This window comes from Myodes glareolus, chromosome 5 (assembly GCF_982192425.1).
Source record: "Myodes glareolus chromosome 5, mMyoGla1.1, whole genome shotgun sequence".
Classification (NCBI taxonomy): Eukaryota; Metazoa; Chordata; class Mammalia; order Rodentia; family Cricetidae; genus Myodes; species Myodes glareolus.
In genome coordinates, this window is record NC_142030.1 from 68,967,399 (window position 1) to 68,994,157 (window position 26,759).

Consider the following 26,759-nt stretch of genomic DNA (forward strand, 5'->3'; position numbering starts at 1 on the left):
CAAACTCTCCATACACACAAAGAATACATTTTAAAGATTTTGATAGTCACAGGGATGTTCAGACACAGGAGTAGACAATGGATGGCTTTTAAAGGGACTGAAGACAGTCTAAGATAATCTGGCTCTGGTCTTCAACACTATCTACAGTCACACACAAAGTTCAGCCATTCAGCCTTGTAGAATCCTTTAACACAGGTATGACTTTTCTTTTTTTTCCCCCTGGGAACATCAGTTTATACAAAGACCTATAATGAGACAAATGATCACAAGTTCAAGGCCTGCCTTAATTACAGAATTAAGTTCAATATATACATATATTCTCTCTGTCTGTCTATCTATCTATCTATCTTTTTTGTCACACACACACACACACACACACACATATATATATATATATATATATATATATATATAGTTTTTTGTTTTGTTTTGTTTTTTCAATAAAGCGTTTCTCAGTAACTTTGGAGCATGTCCTAGAACTTGCTCTGTAGACCAGGCTGGCCTCAAACTCACAGAGAGGCCTGTCTCTGCCTCCCGAGGACTGGGATTAAAGGTGTGTGCTACTACTGAACTATATTTTAATGTGATACAGTTTTACATTTGTGTAAATGTATTTATAGTTGTTGATTTACCTGCTGCATATATATGTAAACTGATACTAAATTATATCCTTTCACTAAAAGGTGTTAAGAGAAATTTTTCCACTTTTTTGTAATTGTTGAGCTTTGTTGAGCTGTATACTGAGAAATGGTTAAAATGCTAAGTTTTATGGGGTTTGGAAACTACATGTTTTGAAAGACTTCAAAATAGAGTACTAGTTTGTATAAGCAGGGTACTGGGAAAGCACACAGCACAAATCTCTGACCCAGCCTGATAAGCCACAGATGAAAGATGATGCTCAGATGACATGTAGCTAAGGATGGACTTCTGATCCCCCTACCTCCGCCACCCAAGTGCTGGGATTCCAGATGTGTGCCACCATGCCTGTCTCTTCATTTTTATTTTTGTGATACTAGGATGCTCAGAGTCTTGTGTGTGCCATGCCTGGAAAGTACTGTATCACTGAGCTTATCCCAGCCTTACCTTGCAGTTGGAGGGTAGAAGCAATCCTGTTTCCTACGTCTGCTTGCCTTGGCCTCATTTGCCATGGCTGCTTTGTTTCACAGAAAGCCATATCTTTACCTGTATCTATTTACTTCACAGATTTATTGTAAGAATTGCTCATGAAATTCTTACAAAATAAGAATTTTGTATACTACAAAAATGGGGTGGATGGGAAAAGAACAGCTCCCTTTGCTGACCAGTGCTGATGAATTTTAGGACAGCCGGGACTACACAGAAAAACCCTGTTTCAGGGGAAAAGAAAGAAGGAAGGAAGGAAGGGAAGGAGGGAGGGAGGGAGGGAAGGAAGGAAGAAAAGAAAAGGACAAGGTCTCACATAGCTCTTGCTGGCTTCAAATTCACTGTGTATCAAGGATGACTGAATTCATGGTCCCCTTGCATCAGTCTCCCTTTTGAGTGCTGGGATTATAGAAATGTACAATACCCAGTTTTATGTGGTGATGGGGCATCAAACTCAGGGCTTCATGCGTGCTAGGCAAGCACTCTATACACTGTGCTGTATCCCCAGCCTTAAGTTCTTTGATTTTCTTGGGCAGTATTCTAAGAAAACACAGACTTTAGAAATAATTACTGAGTCAAAAGAATCAATTCAAAATGTCTAATTATGTACTCTTCTATGGAGTGCATGTGCTGTTGCAAAAGCTACATTTATGAGGAAAGAAGAGTAAAAGATCATGACATAACCTTGTTCAGACTCAGATCTGAGTCTTTTCAAAAAACTAGCCTGCCAGGGTTACCATAGTAACAGCATTATATTAAGTGCACTTTCAAAATTGTTACAGAGGTTGTTTCTTATGTTATGCTGCATGATTTTTAAAAAATGGAGGTGTAAGCATTAACCCTAAACCTAGAATCATTTTTTAGAAGGTGAGGGTTTAGGCAGCCCATTTAGGAAGATTAATCATGATAATATTTTAGTTAGGCCTCTTTTGTTGTATTAAAAAAAAAAGAAGCACATTTGAATTAATTCAGGGCATTTTATTTTCTGTCATTAATTTTTAGAGACAAAGGAATTCAGCTAGCAGCCAATCTCTGTGTTTAAAAATTCATATTTCATTACATGACCACATTTGAAACAGCTCCTTACAAGTGTTGTCTTGGAATTGGGATTAGAGGAGGTGAGGAAGTGTTTTAAATGGGTTTTGGTTTCCTTGAGGTTTCTGGGCTTTGCAAGAAAAGATCTTTGGGAAGTATAATAGCAGAAAGACTGTGATGGTATTACTTCTAACAAGTTTTATTTCATCAGCTTGTATTGCATTTGTAGCTTCTAAAATTCTGTTATCCTCATAAATTCTTAGTGGAGTTAGACCTGTGCTATTCACACACACACACACACACACACACACACACACATACACACATACACACACACACACACACACACACACACACATATATATATGTGGAAGGGGTGCTTACACTTCACATTCCCTGAGACGTTTGTGGGCAGGGTGGAATTCGCTATAAAGTTTTTGAAAGAGCGTTTCTTGTGTTCATTTACATCCATGTTATTGGTGCCCAGGTCTCGTCTGAATCCCCTTGTGCATTCTGAAGGGTGTTACGCCTCCCTGTGAGGTTTCCTCCGCAGCAGTTAGTGCCTCCTGTGCAGTAGCCACTTCATTATTTTGAGTGAACACACACAGTCCTGAAATGCTGTTTCTCTGGGGTACAGCTAGTTGCTACCCTCTTGCTACCCTGAATAATAGGCTTCTAGTCCACATTTTAATCGTCTTACATTATAATAGAAACAGTAATTGTGGTTTTTTTAAATTCTTTGGGGAAATTTTTGTTCCATTAGCTTTAAAAGACATACGTTCAATTAAAAAAGAAAACTCATTTGGATAAATGTTCTCATTTTTTTGCCTTGATATTTAAAGTAGTTCAAAACATTAACCCTTTTGGAACTTAATATATTCTGTTGTAATTTCCTCATAGAAGGAAAAACTGTTTTACAGTCTATCTAGACAAGATTGGCTAAAAGACCTGTTGATATCAGAAAGCAAAACAATAAGATACTGGTTTCTTCTCATTAGTAATTTAATGCTCTTTGCCATTTCCAGCTATCATTGTACTAATTTTCAAATGATGTAATTGTTTCTATATATAAATTTATATATTTCTACATGTGATAGATATCTTTGAATAAATTAAATCTTTTTATCTTCTTTGTCACTTAAAAGACTTTTAAAAAGTAACACACACATTGACACCTTGATATCATTTTGGTTTTCTCATCACATTGGTTTTCTTAATTGTTCTTACAACTCATGAAAACAGCATTTCTATATGTCATGTTGCTTTAATAACACTAATATTTGTAATATTTTATTGCTCAGAATTATAGGATTTTTGCTAAAAAGAAGCAAAGGAGCCAGTCGATGGTAGCACACACCTTTTAATCCCAACACTCGGGAGGCAGAGACAGGCGGATCTCTGTGAGTTTGAGGCCAGCCTGGTCTACAAGAGCTAGTTCCAGGACAGGTGCCAAAGCTACAGAGAAATCTTATATCTCGAAAAACCAAACAACAAACAAACAAACAAATAAAAAGAAGCAAAGGTGAAAATTATTTGAATTCAACTTACACAACAATGCCTGATTAGAGAGAAATTTGAGGCTTGATAGAATTTTTAATTTTTTCTTTTTTTTTTTTAGAAAAAAAGAGATGAGATCACATTTATTTATTGAATGTTCATGTAAAACTATTAAAAACATCTTTTACTTAAGATAAAGTCCACTTACACATAGTTTTAAAACCTTTAAAACTTTAGGCATGTGATATATATGTATATATAATTTTACACTGGTGTTATCAATGAAAAACAATGAACTTATTGTGTCTACATATTTTTAGCACAAAAACAAAAGGCAAAAAATAAGTGAGCAAATAGACTATAAGGGCTTATTCCTACCATATGTTGTACTTTAGGGAGAGGGAGAGATTTTATGTGGATCTCTTCCAGTTGTTTCTATAGTTCACTACAGTAAGTATACTTACTCATCAGCTACATAGTAAATCAACCCAAAGTTTGGTAAGTGAAATAACTCTAATTTCTTCTTGCTTGAGCCTCTTTAGGTCAGCTGGAAATTGACTGGAATAGGTTGGGCTCATATGTTAAGGCTGCCTCTCCTGAACTATCTTATGTGGATGTTGTTCTCACTGTTGTTTGGGGTGGGTCTGTTCCATGTGTGTTTATTCTGGAGCCTCACCTCATGGAGTAACACTTAGAAAGAAATCTCCTGCCATGGCACTGAGGAAGCAAGTCCTATTGCACAAATACATGCAAAGCCTCTCTGCTCACCATCTGCCTGCTTCTTGTTAGCCAAAGAAATTCACAAAGACAGGTCAAAAGAAGTCTGTCTTTTCCGACACAAAACCAATCACCAAACCCAACATCACTGAGGCAAAGAATATTCTTGTCTTGGAAACAGGGATGGGCTGAAGGGAATGAATATTTTTCAGCTGTAATCTAATCTACCATTATTTGGAAAACAACTTAAATTGATTCTTTAATTGGCAAAGGACATAAACATAATTTTGCAGAATAAACACATTAACAGTGTTTCAGTTCACTAATAGCAGAGTAACGCAAGTTAAAGTAGTATTGATGGGAGAGTGATGGTGTTCACTGCAGGGTAGGTTGGTGAGCAATCCCTCTCTGGTAATTGGTTATTTATTTTGTTAAGAGTCTGGCATGGTAGTGCATACATATCTTTAATCCCAGCCCTTAGAAAGCAGAAGCAGGCAGATCTCTGAGTTCAAGGCCAACCTGGTCTAAAAAATGAGTTCCAGCACAACCAGGGCTACACAGAGAAACCTTGTCTCGAAAAACCAAAATATATGTCTTTTATTCTAGTAAATCCAGTTCTATAACTAGAATAGAGAAGTTGTGAAAAATTAAGGTGTGTTCATAGCATTATATAGTAAGAAAATAAAACAGTGTAACAAGTTTGTAATAGATTTAGTAGCAGCAGTCCCTGAAACATTACACAATAGCTTACCAAAGGATATTGCAATTTTCTGCAAAGAGTAGATGAAGACTAGTGAGTGATATCACAGTCTACAAGCCAGGTGTGATGGATGGCACATGTTTGAATCCCACTGCTGAGCAGGTAGAAACAGGTGGATTGACAGCTTATTGGCCAGCCCACCAGCACTACTTGGCAAGTTTCTAGGCTAGGAAGAGATCTTGTCTCAGGGGGTAGAAATAGCCCCTGAGGAAGGACACCTAAGTCCTTCCTCTGACCTCCATGCATACAGCACAACACAAAAAGAATACTTGTATTATCAAATGTAATATTTATGGGATACATCTATGGACTGGACACTATTTTAATTTAACATATACTAACTAGCTTAAATCATAGCAATCTTGGATATTAAAAGCAAAGCTAGGCAGTTTTTTGGGTTTTTTTGTTTTGGTTTGGTTTTGGTTTGGTTTTTGGAGGCAGGGTCTCTCTTTGTAACCTTGGCTGTTCTGGAATTTACTCTGTAGACCTGGCTGGCCTTCATCTCACAGAGATCCACCTGCCTCACCCACCCAAGTGCTGGGGTTAACGACATGAGACACCACCACCCAGTGCCGGGAAGTTCTTAAGGTGGCATATTATTGAGAAGTATTGCCAGTGAGGAAGAGTGATCATTATTCTTTTTGTGTTTGTAACTCCACTTCTGGAAGAATGAACAAATGAGGATTTATAGCCAAGAAGGAAGGTAAGGATGGAAAGTTACTAACTATAAGGGAACATCAGGATTAGGCACACTGGCTAAACTGACTTGACAGGATTCTTACTGAAGGTTGACATAGGTTCTCTGATGCCTGTTGAGTTTGGAGACTCTAAACTTAGCAAGATGCTTGCTACAGGTAGGTGATATGGACCTATAAATCCCATATGCTAGGGTTGGGGCCTAGAGAGAGTAGAGAGTCCTAACTAGGCAGATCAAGGAGAGAATCTTTCATATAGACAGACATTTGATCTTCATGTGACAAGGAAGGAAATTAAAATCAGTGGATAAGATATTTGCCAAAGTCTTACAGCTAGGAAGTAGAAGAACCTATGACTATTTATAGAGAGAGTGTACTTCCAAAATCAGCTAGCAAGTGGGTAACAGAGCTAGAATTTACACCAAGGCCTTAGGATTATTTTTGTTGTGCCATTCTTCTAAGCTTGTAGAATGCCCTGAGCACTACCCAGTGACACAGTGTTAAAGCCTAGGTAAACAAAACAGAACCAGTCAGGTACAGTAGCATGCTGTCATTCCATGGGACAAAGCTGTCTTTGAGAAAACACGGAAGTATAGTGATCAAGAATGATGTAAGCTCTATTTATAAGGAGATACCCATTTCCTGGTTCTTGACCCTAATTGCCACATCCACCGAACACCGAGCCAGAAACTTACCTTTCATACTAACAGCCACAGCAGTGGTTCACGCAGTGTGGAGTCAGCTCCAAGTTCCCCTTCTGCCAGAAAAGAAAAGTTACCTATGCGTCAGAGGAAAACAGGAGCATTAATGCTCACCTGGCAATGATGGTGCACACCTTCAGTCCCAGCACTCAAAAGGCAGAGACAGGTGGGTCTTTGTGAGTTCGAGACCAGCCTGGTCTACAGAGTGAGCTCCAGGACAACCAGGGCTACACAGAATAAACTTTATCTTGGAAAACAAAAAAAAAAAAGAAAAAAGAAACATTAATGCTATTTCAAGTAGTGGGAAAATGATTTAGCATGACTAACTTGCTTAGCGTTGTGTTTCTTTTACATTTTTATTTCATTATTATTATTTGTCTATATAATGGGAGAGCATTGTGTGCTGTCGTGTACATATGCATGTCATAAGACACCTTTGTGGAGTCTGTTTTCTCCTTCTACCTTTACGTGAGTTCTAGGCATCAAACTCCAATGGTCAGGCTTTCACAGCAAGTGCTTTTTCCCTCCAAGTCAGCCTACTGGTCTATATCGCACTCCATTTTATGATTTTAAATTTGCGTCTTAAGAACTGTGGGGGCGGTGCTGGAGAGATGACTTAACTGTTAAGAGCAATGGCTGCTCTTCCAGCAGACCCAGGTTTAACTCCCAGCACCCACATGGTGACTCATAATAGTCCATAACACCAGTTCCAGGAGATCCTATGTGCTAGTCTCTAAGGGCACCAGACACACAGATGGTATACAGACATACATGCAGACAGAACACCCATAAATGTGAAAAAATAAAATATTTTTTAAAGGAAATATCAAAAAATAGGGGGAAGTTTGCTAGTATGCTAATAAACAAGACATGACATCTATATGCTTCTTCGAATGTAGTGGACAAAATGTAACACACACACACACACACACACACACACACACACAGGATTGAACCCAAAGCTTTGAGTATGTTAAGCACATACTTAGACTGAGCTACACCCTTAGCCTTTTCAGTGATACTTTGAATAACGTAGAGGATGTGATTTTCATTAAAATTTGGAAAGAATTTTTGCTTCTTGCTTTTGTTCTATTTAATGAAAAAGAAAATAAAAATCTACTCATCACCTAAATATCTCATTGACATATAGCATTTGCATTGGAGTCCTCATATAGGCTTTTTGGGGCTTTCTACATATTTTTAATGGTTATAGAATGAGACCATAGAGTATATTTTCTTTAAAGACAAAATGTACACCTGTTTACAGAAGGGAAATCAACACCTATCAAACAAAATGGAATATTAAAGCCTACTCAACACATTTCATGTCTGGGACAGAAATTGAATAAAGTATAGAACCCGTTACATGGTCCTCCTTGTCCTTGTCAGTTACAGACACACTGTTTTAGTTCTTTATCAAGAACTTTACAGCTGGTTGTGGTGGCACATACCAGGGATCCCAGCATGTGAGAGGCTGAATCAGAAGGATTTTGAGTTTGAGGACAGCCAAGATTGCATACCAATACCCTGTCTCAAAAACATTCCCTCTAATGCCTACAGTAAGGTTTCACTATCTCCCTCTTCTCAGTAACCAAGTCCTTTACCAAAAAGCGCTTTTTCTGTGACAAGCGCTCTTGTGTGTGAAGAACTGGTATGTGGACTTGGGAGTTTAGACAGAAGAGGACTGGCTTAATTTATTCAGGTCTTGACTGTGTTACCCTGAAAAAGACACTGATCTGGATTGTAGATTCATAAATTCAAAACATCAGTTTCTGCCTCTCAAGTTTACCTGTAAGCTTTAACTTTTGTGTAAGAATTCTGTATTTGGCTGTGATTGACTGATCTCTCCATGGTGTGATAAAAGTATATAGAAAACACATGTAAAATGTAAAGGGTTTTTAAAAATATTTTATGTATGTGAATGTTTTGTTTGCATGTATATCTGTGCACCATATGTGAGCCTGATGTCGTTGGAGGTCAGAGAGGGTGTGGAACCTCCTGGAACTGGAGTTACAGATGTGAGTCACCATGTGGGTACTAGGAATTGAACCTGGTTCCCTTGGAAGAGCAGACAGTGCTCTTAATGACTGAACCAGTCCCAGAAAGGTGTTTGTTTTGTTTTTTAATGCACTTGTGGAGGACTTCAATAGATCAGTGGTCCCTTCAGCTTCCTGTCTGCTATTCTTGTGGAGCTGTTTGCAAGTATGCCGCTTTGTGAGATGTTGATTTGGAATTTATATGTCTTTTTTGATGAGGTACCAATGTATACCTTTTACCCATCTTTGGTTGAATTTACTATTACTTTTGAATTTGTTGTTCTTTATATACTTTCATAGAAGTCATCAGATAGTGTTTAAAATAAGTTTTGACATCTATAGCTTTTTATTCTCTTAACATGATCTTTTTCAGGGCAGAGTTTAGTTCATCAACATTTCCTTGTATGGACCATTTTTTTTTTTTTTAGTTTTAAGACTGACAACTCTTTACCTAAGCCTAGGTTTTTCTTTTTTATCTCAGTCTTTTTATTATTAACATAATTTTTTATTGACTCTTTGGGAAATTCACATTCCACACCCCAATACCAAACCCATTTCCCAGCCTTTCCATGTCTGTCCTCAATTCTTGTAGCTGTCCCCTAAAAAGAAAATTTTAAAAATAAAAATTAAAACAAAGCAAAACAGAAACAAAACCACTTCACTCCTCCATCTTTCCCACCTCGCCATCACATATTCGTTTGTTGTAGTGTCATTGGGAGCTGTGGTGTTTCTTACAATGTGCCTTTTTGTCCAGTTAGCTTTACTAGCAAGTGTTCATTGCAATGAGTCATTGGTCTAGTTTAAGGCTTTTGGTACACCATCAATACCGGACCCTCACCGAAACCCCTCTCAGATATCCTGCTTTTACTCTGAGTCATGGACATCCTGCTGCTGTAGTTCCACAATACCAGTCCCCTTTTATGTGCTCCAGCAGGTCATAGATGGGGTAGATGTTGGGATGGACCAACTCAAAACCATGAATGTATGCCTAGGTGGTAGCAGAGTTCAGTCTGTGCCGCTGGGACCCCCCCCCCCCATCCCTCATTCTATGGTCCAAGCCAGTTCTCTCATACACATGGTAAGAGGTAGGGCCAGCCTCCCCTCACACCCAATGGGACCAACTCTCCTATTGCAGCAGCCAGCAAGTGGGGTGGCCAGTTGGCCCACGGCAGTCGAGAGAGTTTGGGTCAGCTCTTGTGCACCTATGCCACTGGGACCAGTTCAGCTGAGGCAGTCAGTGAGAGATGGGCAGGACCAACTCTCTAGTGTCCAGGCCACCTGGGCCAGCTGTCCCATAACTCCCAGTGGTAAAACAGGCCACAGACATAAATACAGACCCCTGCTGCATGAACCAAGACATGGCCCTGAGCTGCAGCTCTGGACCAGATGTCATGGTGTCTGGTGGCAGCACAGGGCACTCAGATTAATATGGCCTCAGTAGCAGCATGGCCCTTGGACATCAACGTGGAATCAGTGGCAGCCCAGATCACAGGCATCCATATGACCTTCAATGGTAACAGGGGGCATGGACGTCAGCATAGGTCAGCACTGACCTAGACATGGCCCCAGGTAACAGTGTAGGCCAGCCATAGCAGCCTGTTGAGTCTTCAGTTCTGCTTCTCTCCATAGCACATGAACTGTTCCGCTTCTCTTTCTGTCCCATTGTCTACCACTTACCTGTTCATCATAGTGGCACCCACCTGGAGGACCTACGGCTGGCTTCTGCCCACCAGGGCTATTGGGAGCCCTCAGTCTTACATTTTTCTCATCCTAATTTTATGTTTTACAGGTAAGCCCATGGTGTATTTTGGCTTAATGTTTATGTATAAGTTACAAAACAGTCAAAGTTTATATTTGACCTATGGTTATCTCGTTTTAGTAGCACTATGTTGTTGAAAACGGCTGTCTCTGTTCTATTGAATATCTGCTTTCATACCGCTGTCAGAAACAATTAGGTATTTTTATGTGGGTCCTTTCCTGAATTCTCTTTAGTGTTTTCTGTTTGCCAGTATCACACAGTCTTGATTCCTGGAACTGCATATTATATCTCAAAATTTGGTAGACTGATATCTTACCTTACTATGCATTTTTTAGATTGTCTTGCCTATTTTAATTCCTTTGCCTTTTGTTATTAATTTTTGAATTATGTTGAACATGCTTATAAGTTTAAGAATTGGTATCTTGTCTACGAACATACTGTACTATACTTATTTAGATATTCTTTTATTTCTTTCATTGGCATTTTATAATTTTTGCTTTATACTTATGCACAGATATTTTACAAATGGAGGGTTTTTTTGAGGGATTGTAAATAATACCATGGTGTAGACTGTTCATTTCCCGGCCACACAGACCTAAAATAATTACACAGAAACTATATTAATTATAACACTGCTTGACCAATAGCTTAGGCTTCTTTTGAACTAACTCTTACATCTTAATTGAACCCATTTCTATTATTTTGTATAACTCCCCAAGGCTGTGGCTTACCTGGTAAAATTGCAATTGAAGCTGCAGCGTCTCTCTCCTTTGGCAGCTATATGGCATCTCCTTGACTCCGCCTACTTTCTCTGTATAGCTCTGTTTGGATTTCCTGCCTGGCTTTATTCTGCCCTGCCATAGGCCCAAAATAGCTTCTTTGTTAACTAATGGTAATAAAAACTTATTCATAGCGTACAGAGGGGAATCCCACATCACCATGGTTTTGGATTTTTACTTTCAAGGGTTTTAAAAATATCTAAACTTTTTACAAGAAAACTATAGGTTTGCATTCAAGTTTGAAATATATATTTATTGGGGCTCGAGAGATAGCTTGGCAGCTAGGAACACTTATTACCAGAGTTTGGTTTTGGCTTTAACTCCAACTCCAAGAAACCAGTTCCCTCTTCTGACCTCCACAGGCATCCACAACATGTGACAGATACACATATACATAGATAATATTAATATTAATATATATTCATTATTATTTTAAAATGTGTCCATATAATTTTATATATGTTGTACTCTTTACACAGTTTTTTTCCAGCAGTGTAATTAGGATGTTAATACAGTCGAGGTAGAAAATATTTTCAGTTGCACAAGTTTACCTTCTATTTTATCATATGTGTTTAGCATAGAGATACAGTTTCATTTCATATCCAGAGAACTGGTTGTTATGCTTTAAAAAAAAAAGTCCTTACATAGTTCTGACTGTCCTGGAACTCACTCTGTAGACAAGGCTGCCCTTGGACTTACAGAGATCTGCCTACCTATGCCTCCCAAGTGCTGGGGTTAAAGGTGTGCACCACTACCGCCTGGCCTATTTTCCTTTTCTCATACTGCTCTTGATTCTGTTCTTCGAGTGATGCTGGCTTCATAAAATCAATAGAAAGGTATTCTCTTTTTTTTTTGGAAGAAATTGTACAAAATGTGTATTCTTTAAATATGTGTTAGATTTTCCCCCAGGAAAACCATCCTGAAGTCTTTTTCTTTGGGGGACAGAGAGGCTCTCTGTGTGGTTTAGGCTGGCCCCAGTCTTCCAAGTGCTGGGATCATGGGCATGTACACATGCCTGACTTGTTGGGAGTTTTTAAATTTGCAAGTATTTTTTTAAGATCCAGTCCAGCATGTATCTCTTTACTCTTCTAGGCCATTTTTCTGTTGTCTTCCACTTTGAGAATTGATAGGAACTCCTTTCTATATTTATTTCTCTAAAACTGAAATTCCTTGCAGTCTTTTTTTCCAGTCTCAGGAGACAAGGTGTCTTTTTTTTCCATGCTGTGCTTTCACTTCCTGTCTTGGGGTCTGACTGTGGAAGTCATCCTTGTCTCTGTCCTAAAGTTCATCATTGCTGGGTCTTTCCTTCAGCCTATGCTCAGGAGACCTCTACTCTCAAGCAACTTCCTATACCACACCAAGCCATCTAACATTATTTCTGTTTTTTGTTTGTTTGATTGTTTTTTTGTTTAGACTAGTAGTCTGCTTCTCCACACTATCTCCATTCCTTTCAATCAGCAGTGCTGAGTAACAATCACAGCATACTTGGGGGCTAAGGCTGTTGCTCTTGGTAGAGTGCCTAGCATGCACAGGGTTCATCCCAGTACTACCAGTTTGCAGAAGTAGAACAGGAGATGTAGCTTATGTCTCAGCAGTTTGCTTACCAGCCACATGCATCTGATAATGCACTTGAAGTTACCTCAACTGTCTTTTCTCTCTATTCTTATCGTTCCCTCTTTCCATCCATTTTTCTGTCTCTCTTCTTTCTGTTCTATTCTTTTTCTCATTCTTTTCTTTTCTTTGTTCCTCCCTCCCTCTCTTCCTCTGTCTTATGCATTGGGTTCAAACTTGGGATTTCATATGGTAGGCACTAAAATGTGTCTACTCTAAATTAAAATATTCCATAGGTATAAAATACAAGCTAGATATTGGGGGCTTAACATGAAAAGGAATATAAGATATCTCAATTTTATAATGACTAAAATATTTTGTATGTGATGAATTAAATAAGATGGATTATTTAAGTTAACGTGTTTCTTTTCACTTTCTCTAACATGGTGTCTAGAAAATGTAGCATTGTATCTGTAATTTCTTTGAGTTTTTCATGTAGCTGCCCTCTCTCATCTCAGACATTCTCTGCCTGGACACTGCTTGAATACTGTCTGAAAGAGCTCCTCCCATCTGCTGTGTCACCCTGTTCTGTTTCCCTCGTGCTTCTTTCACTGTCCACAATCTTCTTGTTCATTCATGCATGTGATAATTATCTCCCCCACTAGACAGCAAGACTCAATGAGGCAGGAAATTTGTCTGCCCTTTAGTAAAAATAAGATTCAATGCTATGTACCTAGCATCTAGGATGATATCTGGTTCACATTCAGCAGATGCTCATATGTTGGATGAATGGTTTCCAGTCACTGGAAATGGTTCTCTCTGCACCTATAAACTGTTCAACTAAGTCTCTTTAAGAGTCAGTTCAAGGAGCAACTCCTTCATGAAGCTTTTCCTAACTGTTGCCTTTCCCAAAAGCCACATTCTTCCTCCATGCACAGGTCTCTAGTTGTGCTTACAAATTGGTTTTGCCTGCACCAACTCTCCTCTTTTAAATGTAGCCTTTACTTGTTCTTCAGCACATCCCTAATTCTCCAGAATAGGTTACCCAGGCCACATTCTCTCTGTAGAATGTACCAAAGAACACACTTCTCCTTAGAAGTTAATCTTCAGTGCTACATCCGTATAACAAATAATGTAAGTTACAGCCCTTTGTTAAATAATGAAATTCCTATACGATTTAATATTATAAAACCAATACATCATTTATAAATATCGTCATGCTGACATCTATTTTCCTTTGTCTACTTTTTTCCCTTCTACTTTTAAAGAAATTTATAAACTTAGTGAATGTGACACATGTATATATACATTGAAGCAAACACTGTACACCAAAAATAAAAATAAATCTTGTTTAAAAAAATGCAAGCAAAATATAGATATATAGAGATAGGTAGATGGATGAATGATTAGGTAGATAGATATGTATTACTATATAAATATACATTACTATAATTGTCAAATAATACAGAAATAAAGCTAGAGTGAGTTCCCTCATCTGAAATAATCATCTTTGTCATTGCTGTAGTCATCATTTTATATACAAAAATAATTTGAAATAATATATATATAGTTGTTTTGGTTTAGGGTTTATAGGGGGTGGCTTTTTTGAAACAGAATCTCATGTATGGCCCTGGCTTGTCTAGAACTCACAGAGATCCACCAGCCTCTGCCTCCTGAGTCCTAGGATTAAAGGTGTGCACCACCACTCCCTGGCTAGACTTTGTTTTGTTGTGAAGGTTGAATCCAGGTCTTACACTTGCTGAGCATCACTCTACCTCAGAGATATTCCTTTAGGTTCTATAGATAGTGTTTAAGTCATTTTTCTACATCATCTTAGAAATATTTTCATGGTACTCTATAGCTGCTAGAACTTCCCTTTCACTTTGAATGTGAGAGGCTCGCAGGAAAGCACGCTGTGTGGTACAAAAGTTTCTTGAGCTGCACGGTGGTGGTACGTGCCTTTAATCCCAGCACATGGGAGGCAGAAGCGGGTGGCCTACAGAGTGAGTTCTAGGACACCAGGGTTACACAGAGAAACCCTGTCTCAAAATACCAAAAAAATAGTTTCTTAAATGGGGATGCTATTTTTCTTTTCCTCTTTTATTTTTGGGCCTAGTTAGTTGTATTTTTGTCTTAATCATGTTAAGACTTTATCTTCTCTAACCACAAGGTTGGGAAGTGATAGAGTCTATATTCCAACCCAGATCTTTTAACTTCAAAACCAGTTATTTTTCTGCTTCCTTTCTCTCTGAACTTTAGATTCTTTAACTGTAAATGAAAATAAAAATAACTGTTTTGCTTGCTTCAATTTAAAGATGGTCATCACCTAAGGAGTATTATGCGCAGTCTTACATGCTAACTAAAACACAGTAATGATTAGTGACTGTGTACTGATACTTCTGTAGTGGGGTTGTGTCCTGTAAACCTGTGTGCACTGAGAATATTGTAAATCAAAATATATTCAGGACGCTTAACCAACCACACATCATAGCTTGTGCACTGTGGAGGACCAGCTGCTTGAAGTTATGAACTCATGACTGCTGGCGCTGTGCCCGCTGCTGCTCCCTGTCAGGAGACTATCATGAAGGATATAACTAGTCAAAATGCAAACTATAATTTTCTCTGAGTGCATATGGCTTTTACGTTATGTAAAACGTAACAGATTATCTGTATTTATTCAGAATTCTGAAATTTTCAGAGAGAACGATATTAATCTCATAATTCAGTGATTTGGTTTGGAGGCTATAGGAATAAATGTAGACTATTACATGATAAGTTCAGGCATAATTCAGTTTACTCCAAGGCTTGGACTTTGAAAACAGTGCCCTCTCTATTTCATTTTTTATTTAGTTTTAGTGTAAAAAGTGGTAATTAACAGAGTAGGACTCTCTGGGTAAAGACTACTCCTTTCCTTCACTTTAAAGCACCCTTCCTGACAGAGACGGAGTGCTGTGTGATATTCTGGTTTTCTGCCTGTCACTTCCTCTGGCTCTTACTTCAATTTTCATTCCTCTCATGGCTGTGGGTATGCAACTCTTACAAAACTTATTTTTATTTTAAATTCAATGGATGTCATTTCCACAAATTTATTCCATATATTCTGCTTCTAATGTGGCAGATGAGTAAGAGAGAGACTCCTAGTAGAATAGCAATGACTTGATTTTCTGTGATTCTCACCATTATTAAAGTGGACTACCAGTGTAAGCCAAAAGAGAATATGGTGTAATTGCTTGCCTAAAGTGATAACACCCATCCAGTGTGTCCCTGAATATCAATGAAGGAGGAAGATTTAAGGGAGAAGCATTCTTTATTTGGGATATGTTAAAGATCAAAAACGAGACCAGAATTTAGTATATGTTCATCATTGAAGTCTATGAAGTAAAATATTTATTTTGAAATCTTATATAAGAATATTTGTTTATCTTAAAGGTCAGTAAAATCTCCATGTCTGTCTCATAGAAACTCCATAGAATAATTGGACCTAGAAAGAGGGAGGTACCTGAACCATTGTACCAGTTTAAGAATTGTACTATGAAGACAAAATAAAATATAGAAATGCAGGAAAATTAGCACACTGTGTTTTGTTTCACTGATAATTCCTTTTCCTTTGACAATAATGTATATTTGATTATTTCTTCAGTAATTAATAAAGAGCATCAGTTTTCAGTAGAAGATTTGGTAGTACCTATACTCACTTGATAAACACCAATTTGTGACCTACCTGTTAGTCTGTGTGCAAATCCTCACTAGCAAACGAATTAATAGATTATTATTGGGAAAGTTGATGTGATATTTGTAGAGTATAAGGCTTATCATAAACATTTTATTTGATAAGTTACTAATATAATTTATTAACAAATTGTTTATCTTTTAATCTCTGTGTTCATCTTGTTTTTGAAACATGAAGAGTGGGTTTCATTCCATTCCTGAATTTGCTTTACTTTTTGGAACCCTTGATAGATGAATTGTGAGCATGTTTTAATGCATTCATGAAGCAGATAACTAATACTAGTTACCTGACCTCTGAACAGATCCAAATATACCTAGGTAATTAGTAATGTGTTAGACACTTAAAACTCCTATTCAGTGTTCTAATGTAAATATTCATATCAGTATACTTTTGAAGAAGAAAACTTTTATGACTATAATTTAAACCTGATAATTAATTTCTGTCGAAGCAGAGCTTTTCTGCTCTTTTTTTTTTTTTTTGGATAGATCAATCAGAATTACTTGCCTTTCCCTCCTCCTGACTGTCTAAAAGGAGCTAAACAAGGGATATACTGGTATGTGTTTATTCACTAAACCAGCTAGCTCTTGGTGACTAGAGATTGGGGACACTGGTTTTAGTGTCTGTTGATTTCCATGATGTAAATTTTTCTATCAGACCCAATTTTAGGCTCCTAATGTTGAATGTAGAGTTGAGAAAAGATGTACAGTGTTTTCATCATGCAGACAGAATGTATACAACCTTGGAAGGGTAGAAAAGAACAAGGTTTAGCACCTTGAAGAAGTGATGAATCCCAAGTATCTATTACTTTAATATTGCTAATTATGTCTATGTGACTTAATGTTTAATAATGATCATTTCAGCAAACAATATGTATCTCATGATCTGATAGATACTAATTCTGACTGTCCTAGACCTTTAAGGTATCAGTTTTTTTTCTAACTATGCAATTCTGGTGTTAGTAAATGTCTAAGCATTTAGTTTTCTAAAATACGGAGCTGATCCTAAGGCCCAAGAAGACATTCTGCAGTCAAATCCTACATATCTTTTCCAATGTCATTTCAGGTTGTTACAAACTGTCTTATGTTCTGTGTCCCCTGCCCTAGATGTAGATGACTTGTAATTTTTTAAGCATAGCACACTTTCCTACCCCAAACCTTTTCAAGGGTGTCTTCAACTGGGCAGTGGTGGCGCACACCTTTAATCCCAGCACTCAGGAGGCGGAGGCAGACAGATCTCTGTGAGCTCAAGGCCAGACTGGTCTACAAGAGCAATTTCAGGACAGCTAGGACCATAACACAGAGAAACCTTGTCTCCGGTGGGGGCGGGGGGGGGGGGTGTAGGGAGTGTCTTCAGTGGGGAGTGAATGACCTCACTTCATCCACCTGACTTTTGCAATACTGTTTATTTCTCTTTCTAGCAATATCACAAATGCTACTGATGTTCGTTTCCTTCTGTGGGAAACTCCCATTCTCCTTGATGTTTTTTTCAGTTCCTTGTACTTCATTTGAACTCAAGTTTACTCTTGTAGCAAATGTCTGTCACTCAGTAGATAGTTAATTACCTTTGGATCAAACTGTATTCAGCACATTAATAACTTTAAAATGATTAATACATACTTGTTTATTTTAGTAGGACAAATTGGGGAGAGTGCATGCTACAGTCTGAGAAACTGGCCAAACCTTAAAGGATTTTGAAACTATATCACAGGCACCATTCTTTCTCCTGACAGTTCCATGCCAGATTGTTATCTCTCCGTGTCTTGAAACTGGAGAGCATCATGGGAACTCTGGAACTTACTGAAGGAGAATTTTAGAGAGCAAACAAGGCTCTTAAGACCAAAAAAGATCAAATTGATTTACTATGTTTACAAATCATTTTATTCTGTTTTAGTGTGCTTTATGGTGTTCTCAGAATAAAACCGAAAGTACTGTTTATCAGTATAAAGATGGATTGGGCCTTTATATTGGTAATATCCCTGTGAAAGAAGCAAAACTAATCAAGCTCTGTGGCTTGAGGGAAACTCATTCTCATAAACATAAAGGGTGAATATCTCATCGGTCTGTTGGGTTCTGGGGCATTTTTTTTCTGGAATTGTCTGATTGTCTTCACAGTAATATTGACGAGATCAAAGTGTGTAAAGGAAATGCTCTAAAGTCAAAAACAACTCAAGATTTCTTTTTTCTGTCTTTTACCCTAAGCTGCCACCTAATGGCAGAAGTTTAAATGACATGTTTATAAAATCCAAAGAGTACATTGAGATGTTATAGATTCATTATAGATCCTTACTCCTTAATAAACATTTGTATAATTTTGGACCTCAGAGAAGTCATATTTATTACTAACCTTTGTTAGGTGATTCTTCTGCTAAGGATGTTTGTTTTAAAAGTTGGATTTCTCTTATGGGACACTATAAAGCATCTATTTTTTGGTTCAGTCTAGTCACTTTATCTTGTCCATTTTGCTTCTCCTTCTCTTTCTACAGAACGACGGCACTCAGACACTGAGGTGTTCTTTTACCTGTGGGTTGTCTTCTGTGTCATCAGCTCCTGCTATACCCTCATTTGGGATCTCAAGATGGACTGGGGTCTCTTTGATAAGAACGCAGGAGAAAACACTTTTCTCCGGGAAGAAATTGTATACCCTCAAAAGGTATGTATGGAATGTTCACACTTAAGGAAAAGAGTTTTAAAAAAAATCATAGCTATATCAGTAGTTAGATCATACAGCAGTATCGATTCAAAGTTCTAATTACATTAACCTAAAAATGATTTTAAAAAAAAACAATTATCCAATTGGGCGGTCCACACCTTTAATCCCAGCACTTGGGAGGCAGAGGCAGGTGGATCTCTGTGAGTTCAAGCCAAGCCTGGCCTACAGGTGAGTTTCAAGACAGCTAAGATGGCTACACAGAGAAAGCCAGTCTCCAAAAAAAAAAAAAGTTCAAGATACCAACCCAGTCCACAAAAAAATTTATCATGTTTGCCATGTGGTAGATGCTGTGGGAATGTAAGCAGATAAGCAGATGGCAATGCTGTGTCCTAACTAATGGAGAGGGTGACTTGCTCTGAGAAGCCTCTATTTTCTTAACGTGTCTGGCCATTTATACTCTCTCTTTTCTAACTTATATGATCTCCCTTGATATAATTATTATGTTATAATGGTGCTTGAGTGTTCATGTTCCTCACTGCTCAGAATAATTCTTGTAGACTTGGTGTGCACCGAATGAGTAGCTGCATACTTGACTGAAAAAGCAACTTTATGAACACTCATGGGGAAAGGACTGCCAAGTGCGCAGATTCTTTTGTCTATGCAATGAGTAGTTGTTAGTGCCAACCCAACTGGGAAAAAAGTAGAGTTCTATAGGAATCATTTTAGTGTTTTACTGGCATATTAGAATAAAGGGAATGGGAAGCTGAATTTCAAATAAAAAAAATTGTCTTTATACAGATGCTTTGGTAAAGCTATATATACCATGATTAGACCTTGAAAAAAATTGAACAATGAGCTTAGAATCTGGGTGTATATATATATATATATATATATATATATATATATATATATATATATATATATATATATATATACATATATATATATGTGTATTACAATCCCAGCTGTATTACTAACTAAGCTGTTTAGTCAGCCAGACTGAAGGGGTATAGACTACATTAGCTCTTGATATATTCTCAGGCCTAAAATTCTGTTATGGAAACATATAATTCATACCCAAATGTTGCCATTACATCATATCTGTATTTTGAAAAGTATATGATTGAATAGTATGGAGTAGAGAAGGCTGTGACTAAGGCATTAAACATTTTTTTATAATTCATAATTAAAAGGAAAATGAATGGGTTGGGGCCAGGCAGTAGCATGCTGGTAAAGCACTAGCAGGAGCAATATACAGATTAATCTGTAGTGCCATTTTAAAAAAAGAAAAGAAGACCAACAATTGGAATAATTATGAATTCAGTTAAAGCTGCCTTTTCTATTCACCACGTCTGTGCTTTTTATTAGTGCGTGTGGTGTTTGGTGAACTCTGCACTTATTTGTTACTTGTGGTGATTGCTTCACTTCGTTGTATCTTTACATAAATGTTAGGCTATTTTCTATTTAAATGAGTTCTGATTTACTGTTTTCTTTGTAATGAAATTAGTGAGTAGAATCTTTCAATTAGTTTATTATTATTTTAATGCCATAAAAAATAAAGTATAAATTTTCTTAAGTTATAGTTGCAAATTTATAAGGAAAAAGTGAGGAAACTATTTGTGAAGTCCAGTGAACCTTCATTATAAAATCCTGTCACAGTCCTCATAAAAATTTTACCTGCTTTTTCGCATGTGCGGAACCTACATTGTTGGGGGTGTTTTATGAAACTGGAAAGGGGCCTGTGAAAAGGTTAAAAAAAGACCTTAAGGGAGGAGGGAGATGAAAATGATGACACACATGGGGCATGAAAATAAAAGTGGAGCTATTGTTGAGGGAAAGGGGAGAAGGACAAAGAGATGGGTCAGGGGTGAATACAAATAAAGACTGAAAATACCTACTGAAGCTTACTGCTTTTTGTATGCTTGCTTAAAATTTTAATTTAAAAACTAATCAATTAGCCAGGCGGTGGTGGTGCATGCCTTTAATCCCAGCACTCGGGAGGCAGATGCAGATGGATCTCTGTGAGTTTGAGGTCAGCCTGGTCTACAAGAGCAAGTTCCAGGACTGGCTCCAAAGCCACAGAGAAACCCTGTCTCAAAAAAACAAAACAACAACAACAACAACAACAACAAAACCTAATCAATTAGTTGATAATGTCTAAAACTGACTAGTCAAAACATTAAATACATTACTTAAAGTTATGGAGGGCAAATGGAATGGATAGTTACAAATGACTGTCTCTGGGGAATGGAAGAGAAGTACAGGGATCAATTGTCAATTCCTATTAATAGCCCTCTGATGGTGACTCATACGCTTTGTTAAAAATTAAACAGGCCTGGAGAGGTGGCACAGGGCATGGGAACACTTACTGATCTTGGAGAGGACCTACATTCAGTTCCCAACACCCATGGCCGCTCCCAACCACCTGTCCCTCCAGTTCTTCTCTGACTTCCAGAGGCACAGTGCACATACACACATGCCAGCAAACACTCGCACACATAAAAGAGCAATACTTTCTAAAGTAAAGTAAATTAATACAGCTTACTACATAGCAGTTCTAGTTATCAAAATGACACAACCTTTAAATACATTTTGAAGTGCGAATTTTGCTTAGTAATAAACAAATCCATGAGTTTTGGGATCTATTGGCAGTTTGTATTTTTAAGACTTTTGTGTAGTTAAACTGGATTAGTTGAATACTATCTTATTTTCAGCCGTGTTTGCGAAATACTTATCATTTGATTTATCAACATAAAAAAACAAGACAAAGCTTGTTTATATATGGGATAAAGAAATTTGGAATTTTAAGTACAAATTGTACAATTAATAAATCTGCTAATATTCTTTAGTACTAGTGACTTAGTCATCGTCTTACCATGCTTCTCCTAGACTACAATCTCAGTTGATCAGGGGTCTCATTTAATTTACAAGAGAGGCTCGTGTACAATGTGGACATTAACTGTATTTGTTAAATGATTTCTGAAACTCAGTACTACATCATCATTTTAAATATTGCACTATTTCGGGAAACTAAAACCTATGTAATGTTTCCCTATTTATCTGTTGGTGGGATATCTGTGAGTCTTACCAGCTGGTGTAGGGGTACTTTGTAAGAAGAGTGGTGAGAAATATACTCTATTTCCTTGTATTTCTTAGGCCTATTACTACTGTGCCATCATAGAAGATGTGATACTGCGCTTTGCTTGGACTATCCAAATCTCTATTACTGCTACGACTTTTCAGCCTCATGTTGGGGACATCATTGCTACTGTCTTTGCCCCCCTTGAGGTTTTCCGGTAAGCAAATTATTGAACAATCTATCAAGGATTCTTTTAAAAGATGCCCAGTACTGGGCCAGCAAGCTGACTCAGCAGGTAAGGTACTTACTACTACCATGTCTGATGATCTGAATTCAGTTCTGGAACCCATATAGTAGAAGAAGTTGTCCTTGACCTCCACACATGAGCTATGGTCTTTTTGCCCACACAAAAACAAAGAAGACAATTAGATGTAATAAAAACTGTTTGGGCATGGGATAGTGCACACCTTTAATCCTAGCACTCAGGAGACAGAAGCAAGTATATTCTTGTGAGATCAGGGCCAGCCTAGTTTGTATATAGAGTTCCAGACCAGCCAGAGATACATATGAGACTTTGTCTCAATAATAATAATAATAATAATTGTTATTATTATTAAAAATCACAAAATGATAAGTTTAAAAATGGCAATTGTTTAGAAATGAACCAAAGCATGTTTGTGCTATCACTGTCCACTGTGAAAGAGAACCAAAAGGCACAGCGTGGAAAGGACGGTTTCAGAGAAACTTGGGTTTATGGCAGGGGTGGCATGACAAGGCAGGGTGACATAGCATGTGCCGAAGACTTGTCCATCACGATGGACCAGGAACCAGAAGGTGGAACTCAGAACTAGGGGCAAGTGTAAATTTCAGAGATCCCAGTGATCTTCTCTGGCCAGGGCCCCACCTCCTACAGGTTCCACAGCCTTCAAATACTGGAAAGACTCAGCACGTGCGCTTTTGGGAACATTTCAGACTCAAATCATTGTGATGTCTAGTGCCCTGAAGTCAAAGTTAAAATTGTAACAAAATTGTTAAGATATTTTAATAGACTGAAATTGAAAGTGATAGCAAAAAAAAATGAAAATGCAACTAAAAAGCCACTGCAAAAAACCATAAATATATGTATCAGAAAAGTAGAAAGCTTAAGAAATTATAAAAAATTAAAGCTGCAAATCAAACCTAAAAGAAAGAAACATATAGACTAGAAATTACCAGGATAGAAAACAGATGTGCAGTGGAGAATATTAAAAACAGAATTTTTAAAAGAATAATAATTGATGAAGTGCTCACATAAGACTAATCCAGAGAAAAAGGGAGGAAGAGGACACATCCAGCAGAAACCCTAAAGAAGGCTAGGATGTGGTTAAGAGGCAGAGTTTGACCAGTGTACTCAATGCTCTGCATCCCATCTCTGAACAGGAGGGAAATTCTGAAGGTTTTTAAAGAGATATAAGTGCCATTAAATGAGGTAGTCAAATTCCTCAAAATATCATAATCAATAAGAAAATAGAAAATCTGAGAAATCTGTATCTTTCAAAATATCAACATTTAAATCAATATCAAAATATTTCTCATGAAGAGAACTCCAGACTCAGAAATTCTTTCTAATAGTTGAAGTCAAAATTTTTGTTTTTTTACAAAACACTTCAAAAGAAAGGGAAAACTAAGGACTATGAGGCCAGCATGACAGTCGTCTGAACCTCCAAGAATATTCCTAGAGTGACCCTGTGTGCCTCACTGTTGTCTTGCAGCATAGTTGCAGAAATCCTGAACACAGCATTAGCCATTAAGTTCAGTAGCATCTACAAAGGTTAATACTTCAAAATTTAGGATCATTCTGTGAATTAAGGTTTAATATTGGTCTTAGTTACTTTTCTGTTACTGTGAAGAGATACCATGGCCAATGCAACTGATAAAAGGAAACATTCAATTGGAGCGTCACTTCATTTCAGAGGATCAGTATGTGATCAGCCTGACAGGAAGCATGACAGCAGGCAGGCATGGTGCAAAAGCAGTAGCTAAGAGCTATATCTTGATCCGCAAGCAGTGAGCAGAGAAATTAAGACTGATTGTTCAAAGCCTATCCCCAGTGACATACCTTCTCAACCAGGCCATTCCTCCTAATTCTTCTTAAACAGGTTCACCAATTAAGGACCAAGCTGTCAAATATATGAACCTATGGGGGCCATTCTTATTCAGACTATCACATGTTCAAAAATTAATTCATGTCATTTAACTCAATAAGAGAATAAGAGAAAGGAGCCTGTGACATGTGGAAAAGGCCATTGTTAACAATACCTGGTTGAGCAAAGGAGTATGTTATTTATAGTTGTAGCTGTTTTTTGTTGTTGTTGGTGGTGGTGGTGGTTTTGGTTTGTGTTTGTCTTTTTGTTTTTTGTTGTTGTTTGTTTGTTTTTTGAGACAGTTTCTCTGTGTAGCTTTGGAGCCTGTCCTGAAACTCACTCTGTAGAACAAACTGGCCTTGAACTCACAGAGACTTGCCTGCCTCTGCCTACCAAGTGCTGGGATTAAAGGTGTGCACCACCTCCGTCCAACTAGTTGTAGCTGGTTTAAAGGCTGTGGCAGGAAGACTGTTGGAGGTCAGTCTGGGCAACATAGGCAAAGCCTATTTTAGAACCAAACAAACAAAAATTTCAGCAACTTAAAAATTGATACTTTTTCCTAAAAGATCATAAAGCACATAAACACATTGTGGCTAGGGTGATGTCTGCTGTCGACAGTTATGTTTACCGTCATAATGCTGCAAGTGTGGGTAGTGCAATGAGGAGGGTTCTAAAGACCTTAATCCATGTCCTTTAATAATGCCAAGTACATTAAAACACCCAGAAGTCAATCTAATGAGAGATTGGTGTATGGGTGAAAGTTGACAAGCCAATTCTATAGTGACGCAAGTGTGTGCGTGCATGCATGCATGCATGCATGTGTGCGTTTCAGATGGAGTATCACTAAGTTACCCAGGCTGGCTTCCAATTCCATGCTGCCTCCCTCCCAAGTGCTGGGATTATACCTATATGACAAACATGCCTGATAGTTTTGTAATTTATATAGGAACACAAAGAATAACCAAGACTATTCTAAAAAGAACAAGGCTAGAGTAATGTTATAAGTTGAAGACTGGTCATACAGAGAGAAGAAGGCTGTGCACCGTGTTAGTAAGAGGTTAAACAAGAGACGTCCCTGGAACAGAGTGGGGCATCTAGAGACAGACCCATAATCATGACACCACCTGCTGATAAATGTAGCTGCCTAACAGTGAAGAGAGGACATCATACATGCGTCAGGAGGTCTGGAGAGATGGCTCCAGTGGCTAAGAGCACTGACTGCTCTTCCAGAGGACCTGGGTTCAATTCCAGAACCCACATGGCAACTCACACCTGTCTCTAACTCCAATACTGGGGAACCCAACACCCATGGCAAAACACCAATGCATTTAAAATAAAAATAAATTTAAAAAAGAAGAAGAATTTAAGAATGAAAGGGCTTAAAGATAAAAAAGTCAAAGTATTTTTTAAAAAATAAGAAAATTTTTAAAATAAATAAATAAAACATAAGTCATCTGACTATATAGAAGAAAATAAATCCTGCCGCCTGTCACATTCAGTATACAGAATCAATTACAGGGAGGTTACAGAGCTAAATAAGAGTAGCACATAAGCTTTCTAAATGTTGGTAGAGAGCCCTAGAGGTGGCATTCAGTGTAGTATTGTGTGTCATACTTCAGGATATTGGATATGCAGTGTATTTTTGTATAATTAGCCAAGCTATATACTAACATGCAAACTTTGAGGTGTATGTGATATGCTTGTTCTGAATTACATATTTATAATTATCTTGTGTACATATGTGTGTGTGTATGGATGGATGCATGTGTGTCATCATGCACATGTGGAGGTTAGAGGACAGCTTATAGAAACTGGCTCTCTCCTTCATATGGGTCCCAGTGATGGCACTTGAGTCCTTTGGCTTGGCAGCAGGCATCTGCTGAGCCATCTCACTGGCCTACATTTACTTTATTTTTAAGTAACCTTAGAGAAATAAGTGGCAGTTGGACTGACAGGTAACTCCTCAACAGTAACAGTGAAAGTCAAAAAGCATGTCTTAAATATGCTGGGGAAAAGTGAAGGCCTCCCTCCCTCCAACTCTTCATCCATGATGATAGCTTGCACAAATGAGAAGATAAAAAGATATTTTAGAAAGGTGTATGGTGTTCTTGCGAGCCAGGAAAGACAAACATAGCCTGATAAATAACATAGGATTGGAAGCAAAGCTAGCCCTGAAAGGCAAATGAGGGCTCTTTACAGAGTGTGCTTGTTTGTGGGTGCCACTGACCCCTCTGGACCCTCGCCCCCTCTTCATTCCCCTAAACATCTGTATGTGAGGTCCAAACCCTCCATAGTAACCACTCTCTGCCCTTGACTGTCTCTGCTCTCATTTCTCTCTGTCCTTCCTTTCAACCCTTGTATTTGTTCCCAACACAGGAATTGGGCCACTTTTAAAAACTACTTATGCGTATGCACGTGTGAGTATAAGCCTAAACATGCCGTTCTCACTGAGAGTGTAGAGGGCTGAGTGAAACTCAGTCAGTTCTCTCCTGCCACCTTGTGGAATTCCAGCATCAAACTCAGTTT

At 37.9% G+C, this 26,759-nt stretch overlaps 1 protein-coding gene across 2 annotated transcripts in view; it reads left to right on the forward strand.

The window, feature by feature from the left end:
* Xpr1 (xenotropic and polytropic retrovirus receptor 1) overlaps positions 1-26,759 on the forward strand; it is a 150,805-nt gene that overhangs the window by 116,206 nt on the left and 7,840 nt on the right. The window contains exons 12-14 of one of the 2 annotated variants that reach the window (XM_085688082.2): positions 10,254-10,352; positions 18,865-19,031; positions 22,188-22,327. In XM_085688082.2, coding sequence (XP_085544208.1) covers positions 10,254-10,352; positions 18,865-19,031; positions 22,188-22,327 — 406 coding nt within the window. The remainder of the gene's footprint in view (positions 1-10,253; positions 10,353-18,864; positions 19,032-22,187; positions 22,328-26,759) is intronic. The other variant, XM_048421693.3, reaches the window with a different exon arrangement.